The following is a 27,964-nucleotide window of genomic DNA, read 5'->3' on the forward strand; positions in this document are numbered from 1 at the left end:
CGAAAACGACAAATTCCGCAATTTTTCCATTTGTAAAGGGGCATAAAATATAATTACTCTAGAACGAGTGATGTGACGCCACCAAAATTCAAACTTGATCTGTGTTTTGTGGTAATAAGCATTGTATAAGTTTCATAACATTTGGTTGAGGCAAAATAAAATTAGAGAAAGGAAATAAACTTTGGGACGTACTGACGGACAAGGGTAAAACTAATGCCCCCTCCCCTATGGGGAACGTACAAATACATTTCAACTACACTTGTTATATTCAGGAAATAATGGGTGCAAATAATCAATTGCCAGTTTAGGTTATGGATTATTCTCACCTTTTGAAACATAATAAAATTTCATACAAAAAAGGTTTACACCAATGCCATTTGTTGCAAGACAAAAAGAACCTATGCCTGCTTTGGTCAATTCAATTAGAAATATCAAAACTGACCAAAAATAACTTACACCAAATTGCAAGTCTAACTGTCTAATGAGCTATTAGACAGAATTTTATATCAAAATCGAAAACTAAACAACATGGTTTTATTAATAGAATGTTTTTAACAATGCATAACAAAAGTATTTTGAGGGTTATTTTACATTTAGTAATGTTTATGGTCAATAAGTTAAATGTGCTGTGAAATCATAATGCTGTTTAATATACACATCACAGTTTTTATCTATTTAGTCTCAAACAAACAACATTGGTATGATTTTCTCTTCTAGCTAGCAATTATATTTAATGATCACAGGTTTTGTTTAATTATATAATAAGCAGAATAGTTCTCTTGATTTATTTTATCATGTTCGCCGAATTTCTAATTATATTATTTCTATTTTTTGTAACAAATGTACAATATTGGTATGATTTTCTCTTCTTGCAATATCTAGTGGTGTTAGTCCTCTCCATTTAATGTTACAATCTGCTTCATGTTTTAACAACAATTCAACAATCTCTATATGACCTTTATAACAAGCTATAAATATGGGGGATTCTCCTGTTCTTATACACTTATTAATGTCAGCCTTATTGTTTATTAACATCTGCACTACTTCAGTATGTCCTTTCTCACAAGCAATGTACAGAGGTGATACTCCATCATTATCACACTTATTAATGTCTGTCTTATTGTTTATTAACATCTGTACTACTTCAGTATGCCCTTTCTGACAAGCAAAGAGCAGAAGTGACGCTCCATCATCCATACACTTATTAATGTCAGCCTTATTGTTTATTAACATCTGTACTACTTCAGTATGTCCTTCCTGACAAGCCATGAACAGAGGTGATACTCCATCATTACTACACTTATTAGTATCAGCCTTATTGTTTATTAACATCTGTACTATTTCAGTATGTCTGTTCTGACAAGCCATGAACAGAGGTGATGATCCAGTATCTTGACACTTATTAATGTCAGCCTTATTGTTTATTAATATCTGTACTACTTCAGTATGTCCTTCCTGACAAGCCATGCACAGAGGTGATGATCCAGTATCTCTACACTTATTAATGTCAGCCTTATTGTTTATTAACATCTGCACTACTTCAGTATGTCCTTTCTCACAAGCAATGTACAGAGGTGATACTTCATCATTATCCCACTTATTAATGTCAGCCTTATTGATTATTAACATCTGTACTACTTTAGTATGTCCATTCTCACAAGCAATGTACAGAGGTGATGCTCCATCATCCTTACACTTATTAATGTCAGCCTTATTGTTTATTAACATCTGTACTACTTCAGTATGTCCAACCTGACAAGCAATGTACAGAGGTGATACTCCATCAGTATCTCTACACTTATTAATGTCAGCCTTATTGTTTATTAACATCTGTACTACTTCAGTATGTCCTTCCTGACAAACCATGTACAGAGGTGATACTCCATCATTACTACACTTATTAGTATCAGCCTTATTGTTTATTAACATCTGTACTATTTCAGTATGTCTGTTCTGACAAGCAATGAGCAGAGGTGATGCACCAGTATCTTGACACTTATTAATGTCAGCCTTATTGTTTATTAATATCTGTACTACTTCAGTATGTCCTTCCTGACAAGCCATGAACAGAGGTGATGATCCAGTATCTTTACACTTACTAATGTCAGCCTTATTGTTTATTAATATCTGTACTACTTCAGTATGTCTGTTCTGACAAGCCATGAACAGAGGTGATCCTCCATCTTTACGACAATGGTTTACATTACTGTTACAATGATATAAGCACCATGTAACCAGCTCAATATCTCCTTTATAACAACACTGAATCAATGGCGTGCTATTGTCTTTTGTGTTATATAGACTAGCTAATTGTTTCTGTTTTGATATTTCTAAACCTTTTAAATGTACAAGGATTCTTTGTCTGAAGATTTGATCATTCATATTGATGTTACAGAAGACATCTGCTATCTTTCCTCTAAACCAGTCGTCTACCAATCTATTTATATACATTTGCTGATATCTTTCTGATACATCTATTAAAAATTCATCTCTTTTGTCTTTTTTTTCAAAAACAAACCTTTCACGAATAAAATGACTTGAAGCATTATTAATTAAACAATAAATCATAACACTGCCAAAGTAAAAAGCAAGAAAGTCAAACAGCTTGTCATGAATAGTTCTGTATAATTCACCCTCCTTTCTGATAAACGTATGAGTTAGTGAATCCAGTTCATCACGCAGTACCAATCGAGATGTTCCTTTGACCACTTTACAAGCTTCATATGTGTTCTCTATGATTTTTGTTACATCTTTATCAACATCTTCAGTGAGCCATTCTTCTTTAATATGATTGTTAAACATAACACATAGAGCAAGTGCACAGTACTTGACATGCGCTCCTTCTAGCTGTATTTTATCTATCTCTTCTTTATAAACTGTAAATGGATTCTGAAAGAAATCTACCATTCTTAGATTTGTGTTTTTGCTGTACAATTGACATAAAAGAGGAAAACAGTCAAACATGTCATAAAATTTCCTGATCTTATAGGCGTTTGTTTTTAAGTAAAGTTCAGCAATAGAGTGTTTATCTTCTGACAAAAGATTACATTCACAGGACTGATCAAAAGATAAAGATTTCATTTTTTCATCCTTAAAAACCTGAAGTCTACAAGACATGATTAATTTGACTGGTTTTTTTTCTATTAATGTTTTGATTTTTTCCATCTGATTTTTCCAGCTTTCCAACTTCATAGGATTTATGGTATATGTTCCACAAAAGTCATCAACAACAAACAGGATTTTCTTACTTGGATTGTACCACTTGATAATTTCTTCAGGGTTTGTTACCGGTAAAATAACAAAACCTTCTTCCTGCATTCGTAGAGCAACATGACGCATCAATGATGATTTTCCTGTTCCCGAACTTCCGGTGACAACAACACAACCATTTTCTTTGATACATTTTAATACACTCTTTGCTCCATTTGTTTCTATAAACATTTTGTCATTCTCTGTCCAAGTTTTTAATTCCTCTTTAATTTGACCTAAAAAGAAAGAATTTGATATTTCTTTAAAGTTTACAATTATTTTGAGACTGACTTCTGTGATATTGTCATACTGATATGTACTCATATACCTTATAAAATTTATAAAACTTTAGAACTTGAGCTTACATGATCAAAGTTATTCCTCAATAAAAGATCTAATGGTTTTTTGATCCAAACAATATCTTTTTATAGAACAAGCTCTCTGTGAGTATTGCATGGTAAGATATAGTCCCCTGCCGGTTAAAAATGTATTGTATTTAAAAAAAATTCTAACTTGATCTATAACTTGTCATGGTGTAAACTATATTACAAATATCAAGTCAATATCTGCAAGAATGACAAAAAAAAATTGAATAGTGAATTTTCTAAGTCCAAGGACCATTACTCTGCACAAAATCATCAGACCGGAACAAAATACAAATTTGAACTGTAACTTGTCATTACAAAAGTGCACACGCTGAAATGTCTCGCCTTCTTTTCTTATCATTGATATTATGTTGATAGTCCTAAATATAAAGCTTTACTACAACTATCACATGAACCTAACTTGATCCAGTAAAATGAGGTCAAGGTCATCAAACAAAGTTTAATTTTGGACCGTTTTGACCTCAATGTAGACCAATTTGATAACCGGGCCAAAATATCAACAAGAGTGCATACGCTGAAATATCTCGCCTTCTTTACTAACCATTGATATTATTTTGATAGTCCTAAATATAATTAAAGCTTTATGACAACTGTCATATAAACTTAACCAAAAAACTAAACATTCACCAATGAACCATGAAAATGAGGTCAAGGTCAGATGAACCATTCCAGGCAGGCATGTACAGCTAACAATTCTTCCATACAACAGATATAGTTGACCTATTGCTTATAGTTTAAGCGTTACAGACCAAAAAATAAAAACTTAACACTGAGCAATGAGCCATGAAAATGAGGTCAAGGTCAAATAAAACCTGGTCGACTGACATATAGATCATAATATATTTCCATACACCAAATATAGTTGACCTATTGCAATTAGTAATAGAAAAACTAGAGGCTCTAAAGAGCCTGTGTCGCTCACCTTGGTCTATGTGCATATTAAACAAAGGACACAAATGGATTCATGACAAAATTGTATTTTGGTGATGGTGATGTGTTTGAAGTTCTTACTTTACTGAACATTCTTGCTTCTTACAATTATATCTATAATGAACTTTGCCCATTAGTAACAGAGAAAAATATTTGGTAAAAATTACATAAATTTACCAAATTAATGAAAATTGTTAAAAATTGACTATAAAGGGCAATAACTCCTTAAGGGGTCAATTGACCATTTAGGTCATGTGGACTTATTTGTAGATCTTACTTTGATGAACATTATCGCTGTTTACAGTTTATCGCTATCTATAATAGTATTCAAGATAATAACCAAAAACAGCAAAATTTCTTTAAAAATTACCAATTGGAGGGCAGCAACCCAATAACCGGTTGTCCTATTCATTTGAATATTTCAGGGCAGATATATATTGACTTGATTAACAATTTAACTCCTTGTCAGATTTCCTCTAAATGATTTGGGTTTCAGAGTTATAAGCAAAAAACTACATTTCACCCCTGTTCTATTTTTAGCCGTGGTGGCCATCTTGGTTGGATGGCCAGGTCATCGGACACATTTTTCAAACAAGGTACCTCAAAGATGATTGTGGCCAGGTTTGAATTAATTTGGCCCAGTAGTTTCAGAGGAGAAGATTTTTGTAAAAGATAACTAAGATTTACGAAAAATGGTTAAAAATTGACTATAAAGGGCAATAACTCCTAAAGGGGTCAACTGACCATTTCGGTCATGTTGACTTATTTGTAAATCTAACTTTGCTGAACATTATTCCTGTTTACAGTTTATCTCTATCTATAATAATATTCAAGATAATAACCAAAAACAGCAAAATTTCCTCAAAATTACCAATTCAGGGGCAGCAACCCAACAACAGGTTGACCGATTCATCTGAAAATTTCAGGGCAGATAGATCTTGACCTGATAAACATTTTTACCCCACATCAGATTTCCTCTAAATGCTTTGGTTTTTGAGTTATAAGCCAAAAACTGCATTTATCCCCTATGTTCTATTTTTAGCCGTGGCGGCCATCTTGGTTGGTTGACCGGGTCACGCCACACATTTTTTAAACTAGATACCCCAAAGATAATTGTGGCCAAGTTTGGATTAATTTGGCCCAGTAGTTTCAGAGGAGAAGATTTTTGTAAAAGATTACTTATATTTATGAAAAATGGTTAAAAATTGACTATAAAGGGCAATAACTCCTAAAGGGGTCAACTGACCATTTCGGTCATGTTGACTTATTTGTAAATCTAACTTTGCCGAACATTATTGCTCTTTACAGTTTATCTCTATCTATAATAATATTCAAGATAATAACCAAAAACAGCAAAATTTCCTCAAAATGACCAATTCAGGGGCAGCAACCCAACAACGGGTTGACCGATTCATCTGAAAATTTCAGGGCAGATAGATCTTGACCTGATAAACATATTTACCCCATGTCAGATTTCCTCTAAATGCTTTGGTTTTTGAGTTATAAGCCAAAAACTGCATTTTACCCCTATGTTCTATTTTTAGCCGTGGCGGCCATCTTGGTTGGTTGACCGGGTCACGCCACACATTTTTTAAACTAGATACCCAAATGATGATTGTGGCCAAGTTTGGTTCAATTTGGCCCAGTAGTTTCAGAGGAGAAGATTTTTGTAAAAGATTACTTATATTTATGAAAAATGGTTAAAAATTGACTATAAAGGGCAATAACTCCTAAAGGGGTCAACTGACCATTTCGGTCATGTTGACTTATTTGTAAATCTAACTTTGCCGAACATTATTGCTGTTTACAGTTTATCTCTATCTATAATAATATTCAAGATAATAACCAAAAACAGCAAAATTTCCTCAAAATGACCAATTCAGGGGCAGCAACCCAACAACGGGTTGACCGATTCATCTGAAAATTTCAGGGCAGATAGATCTTGACCTGATAAACATATTTACCCCATGTCAGATTTCCTCTAAATGCTTTGGTTTTTGAGTTATAAGCCAAAAACTGCATTTTACCCCTATGTTCTATTTTTAGCCGTGGCGGCCATCTTGGTTGGTTGACCGGGTCACGCCACACATTTTTTAAACTAGATACCCAAATGATGATTGTGGCCAAGTTTGGTTCAATTTGGCCCAGTAGTTTCAGAGGAGAAGATTTTTGTAAAAGTTAACGACGACGGACGACGACGACGACGCCGGACGCCGGACGCAAAGTGATGGGAAAAGCTCACTTGGCCCTTCGGGCCAGGTGAGCTAAAAACAACTCAAAAACTTATCTTTAACCATTGAACCATGAAAATGAGGTCAAGGTCAGATGACACCTGTCAGCCAGACATGTACACCTTACAATCATTCCATACACAAAATATAGTAGACCTATTGCATACAGTAGAAGAAAAACAGACCAAAACACAAAAACTTAACTATAACCACTGAAACATGAAAATGAGGTCAAGGTCAGATGACACCTGCCAGTTGGACATGTACACCTTACAGTCCTTCCGTTCACTGAATATACAGGACCTATTGCTTATACTATCTCAGATATGGACTTGACCACCAAAACTTAACCCTGTTTACTCATCCATGAAATGAGGTTGGGGTCAAGTGAAAACTGTCTGACGGGCATGAGGACCTTGCAAGGTACGCACATACCAAATATAGTTATTCTATTACTTATAATAAGAGAAAATTTAACATTACAAAAATGTCTGACAGGCATAAGGATCTTGCAAGGTACACACATACCAAATATAGTTATCCTATTACTTATAATAAGCAGTGAGGGGACTTACTGAAATAAGTGATTTTTAAATCACTTATTTGAGTAGCAAATTCGAGGTTTTGTCACAAATTGGAATTTTGTAGTTTTTTCAAAATTTTAAACACATAGGTTTGAATAATATCTTTTAATTAGTAAAATTTAAAAAAAACAAACTTTTTGCTTCTTTTAAGGGAGTACCCAACACTATACCCCAAAAAATTCCTGTCGTTTAATTTTTCTTAATTTTTTTTCATTGATAAACTAGGCCAACCTAAACATCTTGTAAAAATTTTAAAAGATTTGAACCATAGGTTTAAAAGATTTGGTAACTCAAATATGGCATCTTTTACATACTAGTATCGGCCAAAATTGGAAGTTTCTAAAATATGGGTATAGGGTTGAATTTGTTAACATTTTTAAAATTTAATCCTAAATTGACAATAGCAAAGCTAATAATGATAGCTGAGGTGAATATTAGTTCACTGATACCCCTTTCTTGTAAGTCTTTTATTCCGGATTTAAAATTTTGCCGGAAATTAAATACGGGGTATCAGAATCAGCCCCGAAAAGTGAATGCTGTGCTTCTAGGATTTGAAGAAGAATTTCTTTTTTGAAAAAAAATGTGTCGTTTAATTTTTTCATAAAACTAAACATTTAAAGTGCTATACTAGTCGGTTGTTCTTGCAAAAGATTTATAAAATTTAACCGTTAGATTTTTTGGTATTTAAGTTTAAATTACGCCCCACCCTCAAATTGGTTCATTAAATAAGAGCAAAATCTATTCAAAAAGTACATAATGGCCATATTTTTGTTCGTCTTTTGAACTAGGCCTTAGCTATTTGGCATGTGGATGTATCATCACAGGGTTAAGTGTCTTGCATCATGATGACCTTTGTGTGACCTTCAAATGTGACCTCAAGGTCAACTTTATGGGATTTTTTTGTGAGAAACACAACTATGTAGGCCATAACTTTTTTGCCTTTTGACCTAGGCCTTACATCTTTGGCATGTGGATGTATCATTATGAGGTGGTGTGCCTTCTTAACATTTTGACCTTCATGTGACCTTGAACTTTGACCTGAAGGACGATAATTGTGTTTTTTGGTAAGAAACACTTGTACGAGCCATGACTTTTATGTAGTTATGAATTCATATTTATTTTAAGAAATCACAAGCTTTAATCAACCATACAACAATATAGACACATTTTATGACATGTCAACCCATTCAATGCACACGGAATACATAATGGACATGTAGTCACATAAAATTGTTTGAAAAGGGAATCGTTTCTATTGAAGCGCAGTGTACGTGCTTAACTACTCAACAGACAGCAAAGTGAAAACTTCCTAGGAATCAAACAGTAGGAGGAGTTATGCCAAATAATTATATACCAATAATGGGACGGACGAAAGGACAGACGGACAGTGGTAAAATAATCCCCCCCCCCTTTGACTTTCAGTTGCAGGGGCAAAAAAAGGATGTAACTGATTTTTTATTTGAGATACGAGCTGTTGAAATTAAAAGCATGACACGCCAAAAATACACATGATACATAGGGAAAAGCTTTAAAGTTGGCAGATGCTTTACATGATAAAAATTGTCAATTTATTGGTCTTTTGGCCAGATTCAAAAATATACAGTTCAAAACTTAACGACAAAACCATTGGTGAACTATGGCTCATAAGAGATGAAATAGAGCCGACTCTGCAAAATCCTTATACTGTTAAACTAAAGTTCGTTAAACACAGATTTTTTTTAGTATTTCTGCAGAGGTTATGAAAATTAGATACAACTGTTTTTTAGTTAAAAGCACGGCAGTGACAAGTTTCACATTATTTTTGGGGCCCCTTATTATTATAGAGAATGATTACTCTATTCAGTAATAATCTTGAATTGAGACTTGAGAAGAAACATTTTCACTTGTCACTTGCAATAACACCACACTTTCTTTTTTATATTTATTTCAAAATTGCATTTGATAAAAAAAAAAATGGGAAAGATACACAAACATGACAAAAGCACAACAAAAGAAAATAACAAATTTTGCTATCTCTTCGAAACTTAAATTTGATAAAGCGAAAATAACATGTTCTATTTATATCATACATGTGTAGTTTCAGTTTCATCTATGATTCTAAATATAGACTTTACTTTCCTTAAAATTGCGGACGGAATAGAAGACACCCGTTAATTTTCTACATCTGTCAGGATAAAGGTTGGAAACAAATACTAGAAAGATGTATTTTTTTTATTCAGATGAATTCAGAAAACAAAAATATGTGTTGTGTTTTTTGGACTGCATCGGACGTTGTTTTCTTCTGTTTGCCTTGTTCCGTGACATGTAAATGATGCACTGGTGGTTGATTATCCCTCTGGTTATCTTCTAACTTTTTACATGAATATAATGCATGCAATAAAATATTCAATTGCACTTTAAAAAATATGGCAGCAATTCTAAAATTATAAATTATTCGTAATCTTTTTTTTTACATTACTACATTACTAAAATTGTAGTATGATAAAAGAGTAGCACATAAGTATACAAATGTAAACCAAAAGGATATGCATAAAAAAATTATGTAAATCACAGGTTACCATTAAGGGGTTATCTATGCTTGGCAATTCTTTTTTTATGCCTATAGAAAGGTATATTTATTCTAATGGTATTATTGTAATATTTCTCTAAGATTGTAGAAGAATTCAAAGAGAAAACTGACCTATGGGTTAAATCTACCCTGCAGCAGGTGATTGCAGCCTCAACAGCAGAGGAAATAGAGTATGGATGCAGAAAAGAGCTGGTCTCGACTATTCAATATCCATACAGGGACCCGAAGTAAGTATAAAGTTTCTCAAAATAATTTTTATGATTTAAATGTTTAAAAATTATATTAATATGAAAATGAGGAAATGTAGTATGATTTCCAATGAGATTACTCTCCACAAAAGACAAAATTACACATTTATTTAACACACATTATTTAAAGTCATATAACCCGTACGAAAAATATGACACGTACTCCAGCTGGACAGTAGCCGTACTGAGAACCGTACTTATAATAATCATTTGGACTTTTCTTTGAATGTCTTTTAATGGATAACCCGGCTGGACTTTCAGCGAAATTAGCCGTAAACCGGCTCGAAATATTTAAATTAGCAGGAGTCCGGTTCAGAAAGTGCAGCTGAACTTTCATAAAAGTACGTCTGAAAAAATCCAGCCTGGATTTCTGGCAAAAATATGGCCTCTATAAAGTTCAGCTGGACTTTAAAAAGTCCGGCTGAACTTTAAGAAGTCCAGCTGAACTCATAAAAGTTCAGCTGGACTTTAAAAAGTTCTGTTTGACCTTTAAAGATGACCTCAGCAGGGGTTGATCCCCAAAAAATGAGGGGGGGTCCACCCCTGCAGAACCCTCCCTCTCGATCACTGCTGCTTAGTTTTTCTTCAATGGTGGATTCTTCTGATTTGATATGCATCCCTTGTTACAATCTGAAAATAAAAAAAAAAACAGATGGCATTATGCATATATACTGCTTATTTCTTTTTCTTTTTCTACTGTCTTACTATCAAAATCAAGAAACGGGGAATTGAGAAGCTAAATGCTTACTCCTAAAAATGTGTGGTTATAATTATCACGATTTATACATATTAAGACTAAATAAATTTAAAGTGCATAAAATAAAAGTAAAACTTTGAAAATCACTCAAACTGAAATATTTTGCATAATTAAGTATTTAATGTAGTTTTTTAATTCTTTTTACTCTTCAAAAATAAAAATTAAGCTATTTTTAATGTTGTAATCATTTCATCAATATGTTGAAGAAAAAAGAGCATATCAGATTGTACTTACCAGAATATGCAATCCAAAAAACATGCAAACAGCAATCTTCCTAAATTGAAATTGATGCCAGTCAGAAGGATCCATCTTCTCTAATAAAATGTGAAAAGAACTACTTCCAAACATTTGCTTTAATCCAATGTAAATTTCTCATTTTGTTAAAGAAAGAAGACACATCTTCCTGTTTATTCCAAATTCAAATTTTGTTGTATTGCAATACATGAGGTTGTTTGAGGAGCTGTGAAATTTTTTCTTCTTATGACTTCTTGCATATGTCTTAATTTTGAATATGTGATATATTAAAACTAGAGGCTCTAAAGAGCCTGTGTCGCTCACCTTGGTCTATGTGCATATTAAACAAAGGACACAAATGGATTCATGACAAAATTGTATTTTGGTGATGGTGATGTGTTTGAAGTTCTTACTTTACTGAACGATTTTGCTTCTTACAATTATATCTATAATGAACTTTGCCCATTAGTAACAGAGAACTATATTTGGTAAAAATTTACATAAATTTACCAAATTAATGAAAATTGTTAAAAATTGACTATAAAGGGCAATAACTCCTTAAGGGGTCAATTGACCATTTAGGTCATGTTGACTTATTTGTAGATCTTACTTTGCTGAACATTATTGCTGTTTACAGTTTATCGCTATCTATAATAGTATTCAAGATAACCAAAAACGGCAAAATTTCTTTAAAAATTACCAATTGGAGGGCAGCAACCCAACAACCAGTTGTCCAATTCATCTGAAAAATTCAGGGCAGATAGATATTGACTTGATTAACAATTTAACTTCTTGTCAGATTTGCTCTAGATGCTTTGGTTTCATAGTTATAAGCCAGAAACTGCATTTTACCCCTATGTTCTATTTTTAGCCGTGGCGGCCATCTTGGTTGAATGGCCAGGTCATCGGACACATTTTTCAAACTAGATACCCCAAAGACGATTGTGGCCTAGTAGTTTCAGTGGAGATTTTGTAAAAGATTACTTAGATTTATGAAAAATGGTTAAAGATTGACTATAAAGGGCAATTACTCCTAAAGGGGTCAACTGACCATTTTGGTCATGCTGACTTATTTGTAGATCTTACTTTGCTGAACATTATTGCTGTTTACAATTTATCTCTATCTATAATAATATTCAAGATAATAACCAAAAACAGCAAAATTTCCTCAAAATTACCAATTCAGGGGCAGCAACCCAACAACCGATTGACCGATTCATCTGAAAATTTCAGGGCAGATAGATCTTGACCTGATAAACATTTATATCCCCATGTCAGATTTCCTCAAAATGCTTTGGTTTTTGAGTTATAAGCCAAAAACTGCATTTTACCCCTATGTTCTATTTTTAGCGGTGGCGGCCATCTTGGTTGGTTGACCAGGTCACGCCACACATTTTTTAAACTAGATACCCCAAAGATGATTGTGGCCAAGTTTGAATTAATTTAACCCAGTAGTTTCAGAGGAGAAGCTTTTTGTAAAAGATTACTTTAATTTACGAAAAATGGTTAAAAATTGACTATAAAGGGCAATAACTCCTAAACCGGTCAACTGACAATTTTGGTCATGTTGACTTATTTGTAGATCTTACTTTGCTGAACATTATTGCTGTTAACAGTTTATCTCTATCTATAATAATATTCAAGATAATAACCAAAAACAGCAAAATTTCCTCAAAATTACCAATTCAGGGGCAGCAACCCAACAACCCATTGACCGATTCATCTGAAAATTTCAGAGAAGATAGATCTTGACCTGATAAACATTTTTATCCCATGTCAGATTTCCTCAAAATGCTTTGTTTTTTGAGTTATAAGCCAAAAACTGCATTTTACCCCTATGTTCTATTTTTAGCGGTGGCGGCCATCTTTTTTGGTTGACCAGGTCACGCCACACATTTTTTAAACTAGATACCCCAAAGATGATTGTGGCCAAGTTTGAATTAATTTGGCCCAATAGTTTCAGAGGAGAAGATTTTTGTAAAAGATTACTTTAATTTACGAAAAAATGGTTAAAAATTGACTATAAAGGGCAATAACTCCTAAACGGGTCAACTGACCATTTTGGTCATGTTGACTTATTTGTAGATCTTACTTTGCTGAACATTATTGCTGTTTACAGTTTATCTCTATCTATAATAATATTCAACATAATAACCAAAAACAGCAAAATTTCCTCAAAATTACCAATTCAGGGGCAGCAACCCAACAACCGATTGACCGATTCATCTGAAAATTTCAGGGCAGATAAATCTTGACCTGATAAACATTTTTACCCCATGTCAGATTTGCTCTAAATGCTTTGGTTTTTGAGTTATAAGCCAAAAACTGCATTTTACCCCTATGTTCTATTTTTAGCCGTGGCGGCCATCTTGGTTGGTTGACCGGGTCACGCCACACATTTTTTAAACTAGATACCCCAATAATGATTGTGGCCAAGTTTGGTTTAATTTGGCCCAGTAGTTTCAGAGGAGAAGATTTTTGTAAAAGTTAACGACGACGGACGACGACGACGGACGCCGGACGACGGACGACGACGACGGACGACGGACGCAAAGTGATGGGAATAGCTCACTTGGCCCTTCGGGCCAGGTGAGCTAAAAAAGAAAATCAATTATTAATTTGTTCAATTATGAAATGTTTAATAAAAGTGATAGTTATTGCAGATATATATGTATTTAGAAATGTGTTATCCTTCAAATGGCCTCATGATCAACCTCTGTGTAGATGCTACTTCCTGTGACCTGTCCAGACTGAGGTTAATTGAAAACAGATGGCACTCTCTAGGAAGTACACCACTAATTCATGGTCCCATTACTTTCTATGTTAAATTCCTCCATTTCAACCAGGCACACCTCTTTCATTTTAAGTTCAAATAAATTGGCAATCATTGCATATCAAAGCAACACTTTATAGTGTCTTCTACTGAAAAAATCAACATACCTTACATGGCATATAAGAAAGAACTGGTTCCCGGAACTTCGGATGTACCAAAACAGGTACTTCAGATCTGACAAACAGACTAAATGTACCCTCTTTTTAAAATTTGGTGCAGTTTTTTTAATATTCAAAATTAAAAGTCCAAAAAGTGTTCTACAATGATCACCAGTCCTTCAGCTTTCATATGATACCAAAAATACCTAAATATTCTACATATTTTGAAAGTTACACTCATGCGTAGGAACTATTTTGTGTTAAATATGTACTACTTTCCGGTATGTGCTTTCTGACCGGGCCTGAATTAGTGGTGTTACACCTATAACAGAACAAAACTTGCTATATTGACTTGAGACAAACTTTATTTCATTCTCTGATCTATTTCAAGCAATAAAAAACATATAAAGCTTTAGTCCAAATACTATTTTATTAATTTTAAGCTCAAATTGGACTGGTAGTAACATATGGGTTATTCAAAGAAAACTGCTTATGTATATTACCATTGGCCAATATATTTTTTTTATTCTCAATATCATTGTTTTATTTATTAATTTCTATTAGGAAAGCTATGTGTTTACTAATAGTCATATTTTTATCAGAGGTTCTTCATTAAATAAAAATTTCTTAGTCCAAACTTAAGACATAAAGGAGAAATTATCCCCCCTTTTTTCTTGAAATTGGAAAAAGGCTTTTATTTTTGTATGAATTATAATTCTGTGGTAAAACAGAGATTAATAAGAGCAATTTATATATCCCTCAGCTAGATAGCTTGCTTAACTGGTCCAAAATTGCATGTACAGTGAGATTTTACAATTCTTATATGAGTATATACCATTTGCCTAGATTGTAAAAGGCTACCATAAGAAAAACCAAAAACTTGAAAAATTATGAGATTATGTTTGACCAAGAGCTGTTTGGTTCCATAAACAAGTCATAAAATACATGTTTTATTGATTTCAATCAGAAAAAATGCCAAAATGAGAACTTGGAGTCAATTCTTAACTGCATGCATGGTGTATGACCATAAAAGGCTAACATAGTTCAGTATGCCAATTTAAGAGCTTAAATTTCCCATAAGCAGGACGGTTGACCCCAAAAAGATGACTAGACATGATTACTAACATCATATTTGACTTACTTTCATTGGAATAGGTACAACTTCTAAAAATTGGATTTCTGGTGATTCTCTGTAATAGGAAGTACACCACTAATTCATGGTCCCATTACTTTCTATGTTAAATTCCTCCATTTCAACCAGGCACACCTCTTTCATTTTAAGTTCAAATAAATTGGCAATCATTGCATATCAAAGCAACACTTTATAGTGTCTTCTACTGAAAAAATCAACATACCTTACATGGCATATAAGAAAGAACTGGTTCCCGGAACTTCGGATGTACCAAAACAGGTACTTCAGATCTGACAAACAGACTAAATGTACCCTCTTTTTAAAATTTGGTGCAGTTTTTTTAATATTCAAAATTAAAAGTCCAAAAAGTGTTCTACAATGATCACCAGTCCTTCAGCTTTCATATGATACCAAAAATACCTAAATATTCTACATATTTTGAAAGTTACACTCATGCGTAGGAACTATTTTGTGTTAAATATGTACTACTTTCCGGTATGTGCTTTCTGACCGGGCCTGAATTAGTGGTGTTACACCTATCTACAAGACTACTGCTATTAAATCACTGTTATGGCTCAAGTTTCTAATTGATATTAAAGAATGATGATAATTATTTATTTTATGCATTCATTTTATTAAATATAAATATACTAGAAAATGTATAAATTTAACCAATTAATAGATGTAATTTTGCTATAGGGGTTTTATTTCATGAAAAAGTAAAAATGTTTAATTGTTGAAAACATTAACTGGGATATAATTCAATCAAAACTATATCACCTATATTAAATTTCAACTTTTCATTTACAGTCTATTTTAGATGTTTTATATTGAAAATGTTAGGGGAAAAGATCACAGCTTATAGTTTGATCTTAAAGTATATTGTAACAAAATATGATATCATTATTATTACTTGCAAATTTTCATTTATAACTCTTTTCCATTTTGAAAGAAATTGTTCCTTTCAAAGAACAGAATCCTAGTGACAAACTTTTTATTTCTGTAAGGGCAGATTTGGCTGATGAATATTTTCTAAGTCTTAATTCTGCTCATAAATGACTGTAAAATTTTCTAAGACAAAAATCCTGCTGATCATTCTACAGAAAGAATAATTTCCCTCAAAAGTCCAGCCGTGTTTATTTTCTTGTCAGAATTACAAAAAGTGTGGTTGGACTTTTAAGAAAATACCGGCTGGCAAATAACCGAAGTATAAGAAAAAGTATGTGTACGGCTCATGTCAGACTGGACTTTTCAAAGTCAAACTGGAATACGTCTCAAGTCCAGCTGAAGTCCAGTTGAACTCCTGTTGAAATTTTCGTACGGGCAGAAACCTCAAATTAAATAAAATCATGCATATGTTTTTTATAACTAAATGGATAGTTTTCATTATACTACTTCTGTACATATACTTTTTTTCTGAGGAAAATTATTTAATTTGTCCACAAAGTTTATTTGTTTTTAATTGCTTGCTTCCAGGAAGCAATTCGCCGACATATTTTCCGTATGCATAGTGACCTGAGCGTAACCCTCCTCGTAAAAATCCGGCGATCGCAATACACATGAATCTGTCATTAAAATAAACAATTATCTGATTGTACATGTTAAACACGTGCGCAATACCCATGCTTTTTGTTATTTATTTACTATAAGGTGATAATCGGTAAACTTCGGCTTTAAAACACGGCATTTAATGAGCAGCCATATTTGTTAAATCATAACAGACAGAGAGAAAAAAAATTGACGATTATACGATATATTTGCGTAAAAAATGACAATATCGTGCACAGAGTTCTAAGTTTATGATATATACATGCATTGGTTCAATAATTGGATAAACATTATTTTTCATCGCTCACTGGTTTCATATGACTTTAACAACTACAGGTCCCAGCCCAATCTTCAACATTAAGTACAGTCCATATTGCATAATGGGCTTTAAAAGCTCCAAAATGACAAACCTAAAACCATTCAAACAAGAAAACTTACAGCCTGATTTATGTACAAAATAATGAATGAAAAATGCACATATTTCCTTAAAACAAATAGTTATAGTTCTGTTCTGTATATGATTACTGGTCAACTTTTTTTGATGATCAATGCATGAAATAGTAGACCAAGTATTCTGTTTTTAATTTTGCTACCTATGTATATTATCTATAGCTTTGTTATTTTTGTTTCAGCTGTTTCCCATTGTTGTTTCCCATTGTTTTCATGTCCAATTCAACAGCACTGCAAAAAATACCAGCAGTACAGCAGCTGATCCTGCCACCATTAACATTCTCAGCTAGACCATCATCTTTACACTTGGTTTTGATGCCTACCAAGCCAAGACATATGTAAGATATAAAAGGTGTAGGCCTCACTTTATCCTGCAATCAGCTAACTATTGTACAAATAACAGGTACAAACATAGTCAACTCTATCTACAATGAGGTTCCAGATGTCTGCTCATTGGGACCTTATGGAAGCAGTATTGCGGATTGTGCGCTTTTTTGGCCTTCAGTTATGCTGTTTTATGGACAGCAATCACAAGGTTATAACCCCAGGCTGGGTGTAATGTACCATTTGTGGACAGTTGGTTCATGATAAATGCATGGGTGTCACTGCAGCAACCTTTAGCTTGCAGGATGATTTACCATGTGGATGTGATTGCCTGCAAAAAGGAGAGTTTTAACAGAAAAGATTAAAACTACCTAGCTCTCGTTAAAAAACTCTCCCTTTATCCAGTCTAATTTACCCAAATAAAGTTTTTTCTATATTTTTGTTGAATGTAAGTTTATTTTTATGTACACCATTTAGAGATAAGTCTTAGACTATTGGAACAGTATTTTGCATTGTGTTAGCTTCAATTTATTTAACATTGCATACTTATAATATTTATTTTTTTATTTCAGCATTGAATACTACACAAATTTGCAGGTTAAAGACCTGGATATGGATTTCGATGTAAGTGAAAGAACAAACATATATTAAATGATGCTGACTCAGATCACTACAAATGAACACTAAAATGAGAAGAAACACAAGTTATACAAATATTATGTATTTTGTTTTTGTTGTAAATAGCCAAAACATGATTTCTTCTTTGAACAGTATGCCACACTTTTTGTTTTACAGTTCTACTGGTGATGAAATATTATATTAAGGTGGTACCAAAGCCCTTGGTTAAAATTGATTTGGCTTGTTTAATTTTCTTTAAATTTTGACAAAATGTTTACTTTGAACCTTTGACCAAAATATAAAAATTTAAAAAAAAAAATGAACCACACAATTTATTGGAAACAAGAATGTGTCCTCAGTACAAGAATGCCCCACTCGCACTATCATTTTCCATGTTCAGTGGACCGTGAAATTGGGGTAAAAACTCTAATTTGGCATTAAAATTAGAAAGATCATATCATAGGGAACATGTGTACAAAGTTTGAAGTCGATTGGACTTCAACTTCATCAAAAACTACCTTGACCAAAAACTTTAACCTGGAGCGGGACAGACGGACGGACGAACGAACGGACGGACGAACGAACGGACGGACGGACGCACAGACCAGAAAACATAATGCCCCTCTACTATCGTAGGTGGGGCATAAAAACTCAATAGATTTACAGCAGTTTGACACACATAAAATTTGATCATTCAAAAGCTTAATATTTAACAACAATAAATAGTGATTTAAACATTCAGCGGATTTAACAGAGTTATCTCCATGTTGTGTTATGTACCACCTTAAAAGGGCATTGTCATGGTCCACAGAGTACTTGATTTTAGATGAAATTTCAATATAAGAAAATTCTGTTGACCTGTAAACTTCTAGTATCATTCATGAAGATCAAGAGGAATACATGTTGAAATGTGAAATTGGTATATAGATTGAATTATAGTGAAAAAGTTTTCAAACTGATTCAAATGAATTAACATTTTGTTCTTATTAATTTTAGGTTTATATACAAGTTCTATGTCAAAAAGAAGAAGTAAACAAGCTCATGGCTGAACTGGTTCTCACGAGACATAAACCAGCTGACCACTGTCAATCATCTCATGTTGACAACTTTATATCATTCCATGTTGATCACTGCATATCATTGTGACATCCATTTTCATTTTTTTCTTCTTCAAAAAACGTTTATCTGTAGATATTTGTTGCAAAACCTGTTGACTAAATCTATATTTAAAGTGGCAACCCATATATTTAAATTTGTTTTATGATATATAATCTCTTATATCAACTTTTTAGCTCACCTGGCCTAAAGGGCCAATTGAGCTTTTCTCATCACTTGTAGTCTGTCGTCATTAATTTTAATAAAAATCTTTCCCTCTGAAACTACTGGGCAAAATTTAACCAAACTTAGCCACAACCATCATTGGGTTATCTAGTTTCAAAAATGTGTCTGGTGACAGGGCAAACCAAACAGATGGCCGCCACTGCTAAAGATAGAACATAGGGGTAAAATGTAGATTTTAACTTGTATTTCTGAAAACAAAGCATGTAGAGAAAATCTGAAAGGGGTAAAATTGTTTATCAGATTAAGATCTATCTGCTAAGAAATTTTCAGATGAAGCAGACAACCCTTTGTTGGGTTGCTGCCCCTGAATTGGTAATTTTAAGGAAATTTTTCCGTTTTTGGTTATTATCTTGAATATTATTATAGATAGAGATAAACTGTAAACAGCAATAATGTTCAGCAAAGTAAGATCTACAAAAAAGTCAACATGACCAAAATGGTCAATTGCCCCCTTGACAAAATTGACAAAATTTATGAAAATTGTTAAAAATTGACAATAAAGGGCAATAACTCCTTAATGGGGTAATTGACCATTTTGATCATATGACTTTTTTGTATAGCCCTTTATTGTCAATTTTTAACAATTTTCATAAATTTTGTCAATTATTACAAAATGAGTTAACTCTTGGGACAAGTTCATTATAGATTATAGTCAGCAGCAAAAATGTTCAGTAAAGTAAGATCTATAAACACATCACCAAAACACAATTTTGTCATGAATTCATCTGTGTCCTACGTTTATGATATGCACATAGACCAAGGTGAGCGACACAGGCTCTTAAGAGCCTCTAGTTTATTTGCAAATATTAATCCTAAAAATGATGTTCATATTTATCTCACAAAACATTTTTGGAACTCAGTAATTGATAACATATCTTTGATATATTTTTTCATTATATTGTTATTGAAAATATAATTGTTAAAACTCTTGGCTATAAAATTAAAATATTAATCCTTAATAGCTAAAAATGATGCTCTAATTTATCACAAAAAAACTTTTTTGGAACTCAATAATAGATAACATATATGACTTATGTTTTCATTATATTATAATTGAAAATATGATTGTTAAAACACTTGACTATGAAATTGTGTAATTATCTTAATTCAGCATGGAAAACAAGATGTCAAATTATTACTTAACATTGTATCATTATGTTGTTTTCTGCTATTTATTATTGTGTCATATAAGTAATATATGTTTTGATTGCAATGGCATGTAAATTTATTTTTGCAAATAAACTTATTCATTCATATTCAATTATATAGATTTTAGTATATGAAAACTTCCGTTACAAGACATAGTCATGGTATATGTGCATTTAAATTGAAGCTTTAAACAAGGATGTTTGCTGTCATTGTAAGGTTGAACTTTGTCATAAGCTTAAAATGTTTTCTCTTTTTTATTCCTATGAATTGTTTATACCCTTCTAATAGATTTAGGAAGATGTGGTATAAATGCCAATGAGACCACTTTCCATCTAAATAACAATTTATAAAAGTAAACCATTATAGGTCAAGGTATGGCCTTCAACATGGAGCCTTGGCTCAAAGTGAACAATTAGCTATAAATTCTATTTTAGTTGAAAAAATGCTATAATGGCTTTACATAATGAACTGATACTTTTTTTAAAGATTTTTCCCAGCAGTGGGGGTATTTTTCCTGTGAAGTTCAAGGTTTCATCTTTCAGATTATGTAATAAAATTCTACTGTTCGCGATAAAAATTTCACTGTTCGGGGGTGTTGAAATTAGTGGGGGTTATTAAAAGAATGATACTTAAAGAAGTGATTTTTGGGAAGGAAATTGAGGTCTGATACTAAAACAAGTGATTTTTATGTGATTATCCTAGATTCAGTACAAGGTCATCACCTGAAATGACCTGGTCATCCTAAACAACACAGATGTTGGTTCTGATAAGTTTAGAAACATAATTAATCCCTGGGTCATTAGTATTCTATATTTAAAGCTAAAATAAAATTAAATCCCTTCTTCTAGTGATTAATTTGTACTACTTAAATAGGTGATTATTAAAGAAAGACAACTCTAACTTCCAACCTTTATGGAAATAATGTTACTTGAATCAGTGATTTAGAAAATCACTCATTTAAGTAAGTCCCCTGACTGATAAGAGAGAATTTAACATTACATAAAATCTTAACTTTTTTTTTCAAGTTGCCACTGAACCATGAAAATGGGGTCAAGGACATTGGACATGTGACTGACTGAAACTTCATAACATGGGGCATCCATACACAAAGTATGAAGCATCTAGGTCTTACACCTTCTAAAATATAAAGCTTTTAAGAAGTTAGCTAACACACCTGTGTAGTCGTCACCGGATCACTATCCCTATGTCCAGCTTTCTGCAACAAGTCGCAGGCTCGACAAAAATCTAAATTCATGGTTAGATTCAGCCTCTCGAAGAACTCCAAATATACAATTTTTGTTGAATTCAAATGAAGTTTTATTTTGGACCCTGAATTGTACCAACTTGAAAACTGAGCCCATAATCAAAAATCTAAGTACATGTTTAGATTCAGCATATCAAAGAACCCCAAGAATTCATTTTTTGTTAAAATCAAACTAAGTTTAATTTTGGACCCTTTGAACCTTAACATGCTTAATGTAGACCAATTTGAAAACGGAACCAAAAATTAAGAATCTAAATACACAGATAGATTCGGCATATCAAAGAACCCTTATAATTAAATTTTTGATGAAATCAAACAAAGTTTAATTTTGGACCCTTTTGGACCCTTATTCCTAAACTGTTGGGACCAAAACTCCCAAAATCAATCCCAACATTCCTTTTTTGGTCATTAACCTTGTGTTAAAATTTCATATATTTCTATTTACTTATACTAAAGTTATTGTGCGAAAACCAAGAAAAATGCTTATTTGGGCCCTTTTTTGGCCCCTAATCTCTAAGCTGTTGGGACCAAAACTCCCAAAATCAATCCTAACCTTCCTTTTGTGGTATTTATAGAGATCCCTTCACTTAAACTAAAGTTATAGTGCGAAAACCAATGTGTCTTGGGACAACGACGACATCATACCAATATACGACCACAAATTTTTCTTGCAGTCATATAAAAACTTAACACTGAGCAATGAACCGTGAAAATGAGGTCAAGGTCAAATTAAACCCGGTAGACTGACATGCACATCATAAAATATTTCCATACACCAAGTATAGTTGACCTATTGCATATAGTGTTCGAAAGACAGACCAAAACACAAAAACTTAACTTTAACCACTGAACCATGAAAATGAGGTCAAGGTCAGATGACACCTGCCAGTTGGACATGTACACCTGACAATCATTCCATACACTAAATATAGTAGACCTATTGCATACAGTATTAGAAAAACAGTACAAAACACAAAAACTTAACTATAACCACTGAACCATGAAAATGAGGTCAAGGTCAGATGACACCTGCTAGTTGGATATGTACACCTGACAATCATTCCCTACACCATATTTAGTAGACCTATTGCTTATAGTATCTGAGAAATGGGCTTGACCACGAAAACTTAACCTTGTGTACTGATCCATGAAATGAGGTCGAGGTCAAGTGAAAACTGTCTGACAGGCATGAGGACCTTGCAAGGTATAACGAACATACCAAATATAGTTATCCTATTACTTATATTAGGAGAGAAATTAAGAATACTAAAAATCCTAATTTTTTTTTACAAGTAGTCACTGAACCATATGCATGAAAATGAGGTCAAGGACAATGGACATATGACAGATGGAAACTTCGTAACATAAGGCATCTATATACAAAGTTAAGGAAGGGTCCAGGTCTTCTACCTTCTGAAATATGAAGCTTTCAAGAAGTTAGCTAACGCCACCGCTGCCACTGGATCCCTATATCTATGTCCAGCTTTTTGCGACAGTGCAGGACTGGGGAAGTAAATTATAAATGGGATAGATTTTTCTAAAATATTCAGGGTAGACAAAGTTTGTTATGCTAACCATATTTCCCCTTTCAGTTTTTCTCAACTGGCTCTAGTTTTCCAGATACTAATCAAAACTGTAGCGTTCCCCCTATGTTATATTTTTAGCCATAGTGGCCATGTTGATTGCTTAGGAAAATTTTAAACTATAAAGCTGACATCCTTTACACATGATACATGAACAGACAATTTTTAATTTTAGTTTCTTGTGTATAATTCAGAGTTTAGTATGAGGTCCATTATCACTGTACTAATATACATATTTTTAATGGGCCAGTTGAAGGACACCTACGGGTGCGGGAGTTTCTCGCTACATTGAAGACCCATTGGTGGCCTTCGGTTGTTGTCTGCTCTATGGTCGGGTTGTTGTCGCTTTGACACATTCCCCATTTCCTTTCTCAATTTTAAACTTTGGTTTCAATCAACTGAACAGTTTGACAGAAGAAGATTTTTCAAAAAAAGTTTAGACGACAGACTTCAAGATAAAACAAAACTTACATTTTACAGAGTCTATGTTCTATTTTTACTAATGTCAGCCATGTTGGTTTGAAGAGAGGATCATCAGACACATCTATGACAACTGGCCCAGTTGTTAATTTTAGAGTAGAAAGTTTTACACTTTACCTGACAACAGACAACAACAACTGACACCAAGTGACAACAATAGCTCCTTTGATGCTTTAGGTCAGGTGAGATAAAAACCCAAAATACAAGAAATATAGTAAATATTGAAGGTAAATTCTCTTGTTTTACATCCTTAGCTATATAACTCTACAACCTTTGTCTAAATGATTATAACATACCTCTGATGTTCCACGGTATTGGGTCTTTCAAAAGTTCTGTGACTTCCGAATGCTCAGTCTGTAAAGTAATGTGGGAAACTTGTAACTTCCTCAGATTTTCCGTCACTTTTGAGTGCTCCGCCCCCAAAATATCCACTGTTTGATTTAATTCTTTTATCTTTTCCTGTGATTGTTTTATTTCCAACATAATTTCCTGATTTGACTGATCTAAGATTTTGACCTTTAACTCTTGGCACTCTTGATTCATTGGCTGACCACCCAGTCTACTTACTGCCTAGAAAAATATTTTGAAAAAGAATAGTATTCAATCAAAACTCCATATATTAATGTTAACAGACTTTTTCATTAATGAATTTCACACCTATCTTATTAGAAAAATTTACATTTGAAGTCACTGAGGCATGAGATAGGGAAAGCTCATACACTGCATCCCTATATCTTGTTCATTGAAAATTGTGAGGAAAAACAAATACATGTTGGATCAATGATTTTGAAAGAAGGCACCCACCACATTTTCACTTGCGGTAGATCCCCTGGGTCCTTCATAACCTGTCAGTGATATATATCAAATCACTGATACTTAAGTTATAAAATCACTGATACTTAAGTTATGTAACACTTACATCAGATATATTACTCCATGCTATATTGAAATCACCAGTGGCCATTTTGTTACTATCATGATGGGCTAATATATTCCTGTACCATTTAATCCTTGCTAGATCTGGTCCTGGAGTTGTTTCCACTGATGGTGGTAGTCTGTCAAATCCATTGATTGGCTGAGTGACAGATGTCAAGTTTCTGATCAAGCAAATCATCAATGTTACATCAAATGTTGTGGAAACGGTTACACCTATAACATCGAAATAATTATAATTAATAACATCTATAACATCAAAAGTAATAAAATCGGGTACACTGATAACATCAAAAATATTTGAATTAAGGTCACCTGTAACATCAGAAGTAATAGAATCAGGTACACATATAACATCAAAAATATTGAAATTAAAAAGTAAAATCACAAAAATACTGAACTCATATCGGAAAATCCCTAATCACATGGCAAAATCAAATGACAAAACACATCAAAAACGAATGGACAACAACTGTTGTATTCCTGACTTGGTACAGGCATTTTCAAATGTAGAAAATGGTGGATTATTTTCGTTGCACTAGATAATTATTTTGTTTAAACTGAGATAACATTTTTAGCTCACCTGGCCCAAAGGGCCAAGTTAGCTTTTCTCATCACTTGGCGTTCGTCGTCCATCGTCGTCCGTCATTGTCTGTCGTGGTCCGTCGTCGTTGTTAACTTTTACAAAAATGTTCTCCTCTGAAACTACTGGGCCAAATTTAACCAAACTTGGCCACAATCATCATCGGGGTATCTGTAGTTTAAAAATTGTGTCTGGTGACCCGCCAATACAACCAAGATGGCCGCCATGGCTAAAAATAGAACATAGGGGTAAAATGTATATTTTGGCTTTTAACTCTGAAACCAAAGCATTTAGAGCAAATCTACTCGAGTAAAATTGTTTATTAAGTCAAGATCTATCTGCCCTGAAATTTTCTAATGAATTGGACAATGGGTTGTAGGGTTGCTGCCCCTGAATTGGTAATTTTAAGGAAATTTTGTCCGTTTTCCATTATTATCTTGAAAATTATTATAGATAGAGATAAACTGTAAACAGCAATAATGTTCAGCAAAGTAAGATCATTTTTTACCAATTTTTCGTAAATTTTTGTAATCTTTTACAAAAATCTTCTCTTCTGAAACTACTGGACCAAATTTAACCAAACTTAGCCACAATCATTATTAGGATATCTAGTTTAAAAAATGTGTGCGGTGACCTGGCCAACCAACCAAGATGGCCACCATGGCTAAAAATAGAACATAGGGGTAAAATGTAGATTTTGGCTTATAACTCTGAAACCAAAGCATTTAAAGCAAATCTTACATGGGGGTTAACTTGTCTATCTAGTAATTATCTATCTGCCCTGAAATTTTCAGATGAATTGGACAACTGTTTGTTGGGTTCCCGCCCCCCAATTGATAATTTTTAAAGAAATTTTGCTGTTTTTGGTTATTATCTTGATTACTATTATAGATAGAGATAAACTGTAAAAAGCAGTAATGTTCAGCAAAGTAAGATCTACAAATAAGTCAACATGACCAAAATGGTCAGTTGACCCCTTAATGAGTTATTTCCCTTTATAGTCAATTTTTAACAATTTTCATTAATTTGGTAAATTTTGTTAAGTTTTTACAAAATATTTTCCTTTAAAGGGCCAAGTTCATTACAGATAGAGAAAATTGTAAGTAGCAAGAATGATCAGTAAAGTATGATCTACAAACACATCACCATCACTAAAACACAATTTTGTCATGAATCCATCTGTTTCCTTTGTTTAATATGCACATAGACCAAGGTGAGCGACACAGGCTCTTAAGAGCCTCTAGTTAAATATACCATATACATGATATATGCAACAGTATGTTACCATAGGATGTCGATGGTTTATTGTACAACCAAAAAAGATGCAGAAGAAAGAAGCAACATCAATTTTGAGGTGAATTCAATCACACATATACTCTCTATATTAACCATGTTAAACTTAAATTCATTGCTTTGGGGTTTTCTTAGCCATATAACATGTATAAACATACCATTTCTTGGAAACAACAGATTCCATTGAGCCTGGTTCAAAACTCTCTTTAATTTTAAATCCTGAAGAGTGTTGTAGTTTGTATTCAGTGTTGAAGGTAGATGAGTAGGTGGAAATTCTCTATCAAAATAAGTACGGACTGCTCTTGGTGACACTCCTTTCAATAACAAAGCTAAGCGTACATAATTCTCTTCTTCTTCAGAGAGGGGTGCCATCATTCAAATTATCTTTCTATTTACAATTGAAACCTACACCATTCTTAATTTGTGGTCCATGTGGTCCTGAAAAATAAAAAATAAATTTTACATATGATATTTCAAAATAGCAAAATCTTAATCATCAACAGAGCAATAAGTTACATTTCCTTTTTAGAATATTGATAAGAGGGTTTTTGCTCCTGCTGTGTTAATGTATGAAGTAGAATATGGTAATGTATATGTGTGCATCTATAATACTTAAATAACGAGGTCCAATTCGTTAGCCGGCATGACGCAAAAATGAAGAATCAAAGAATTCAACTATGTATAACTAATATATATATATACATGATATAGGACAATACTGTTGATTTAAAATTACATCATTCCAGGCCCTTTTGTTTTCCAAATAATTAGTATTACCGATAGTTAACAAGTTATGGGTCGAATCCAATACCGATACCAATAGCATGTGTCACATGTAGTTTCCAGTTGTATGTATGTTCTGTATATTCCTCCTTGATTGGGAGCACTACCAAGGGTTATGATGTAAAGACTGACTGACATTAAACACACTGTACGGTACAGATTTAATGTGAGCATTTGCCTTCCCAGTTGTAGTAAGAAATTTAGGATGAGCCCAAACAAATAGATCTTGAAAAAAGAGAAAAATGCTCTTTTTTGGGATGTTGTCTCTATGACACGTGCACATTCCCCATTTCCATTCTCAATTTTATTTTAAAACTGTTTAGCTTATAATAAATGATAATCAGCATGACTTTTTCAGATGACA

The 27,964-nt window shown here is 33.1% G+C and overlaps 2 protein-coding genes across 2 annotated transcripts; one reads left to right on the forward strand and one right to left on the reverse strand.

Annotated features, from left to right (window-relative positions):
• Positions 1 to 813: 813 nt before the first annotated feature.
• On the reverse strand, positions 814 to 27,255 carry LOC139529033 (uncharacterized). The gene is made up of 4 exons (XM_071325267.1): positions 26,976 to 27,255; positions 24,928 to 25,157; positions 24,305 to 24,578; positions 814 to 3,485 (listed from the first exon to the last, which is right to left on the reverse strand). The coding sequence occupies exons 1-4, from the start codon at positions 27,190 to 27,192 to the stop codon at positions 814 to 816; spliced, it is 3,393 nt and encodes a 1,130-aa protein (XP_071181368.1). The 5' UTR covers positions 27,193 to 27,255.
• On the forward strand, positions 7,796 to 20,793 carry LOC139528932 (uncharacterized). The gene is made up of 5 exons (XM_071325180.1): positions 7,796 to 7,807; positions 10,031 to 10,176; positions 17,432 to 17,587; positions 18,146 to 18,197; positions 19,188 to 20,793. The coding sequence occupies exons 1-5, from the start codon at positions 7,796 to 7,798 to the stop codon at positions 19,335 to 19,337; spliced, it is 516 nt and encodes a 171-aa protein (XP_071181281.1). The 3' UTR covers positions 19,338 to 20,793.
• Positions 27,256 to 27,964: the final 709 nt, after the last annotated feature.

This window comes from Mytilus edulis, chromosome 6 (assembly GCF_963676685.1).
Source record: "Mytilus edulis chromosome 6, xbMytEdul2.2, whole genome shotgun sequence".
In the NCBI taxonomy this organism is placed as follows: Eukaryota; Metazoa; Mollusca; class Bivalvia; order Mytilida; family Mytilidae; genus Mytilus; species Mytilus edulis.

Coding starts and splice junctions, on each gene's coding strand:
- LOC139529033 (XM_071325267.1), bottom strand. CDS start 27,192: ATGATGGCACCCCTCTCTGAAGAAGAAGAGAATTATGTACGCTTAGCT. Junction 25,158..26,975: donor TCTGTTGTTTCCAAGAAATG/GTATGTTTATAC, acceptor TCGATGTTATAG/GTGTAACCGTTTCCACAACA. Junction 24,579..24,927: donor CATGGAGTAATATATCTGAT/GTAAGTGTTACA, acceptor ATATTTTTCTAG/GCAGTAAGTAGACTGGGTGG.
- LOC139528932 (XM_071325180.1), top strand. Junction 10,177..17,431: donor TATCCATACAGGGACCCGAA/GTAAGTATAAAG, acceptor TTTTTGTTTCAG/CTGTTTCCCATTGTTGTTTC. Junction 18,198..19,187: donor ACCTGGATATGGATTTCGAT/GTAAGTGAAAGA, acceptor TATTAATTTTAG/GTTTATATACAAGTTCTATG.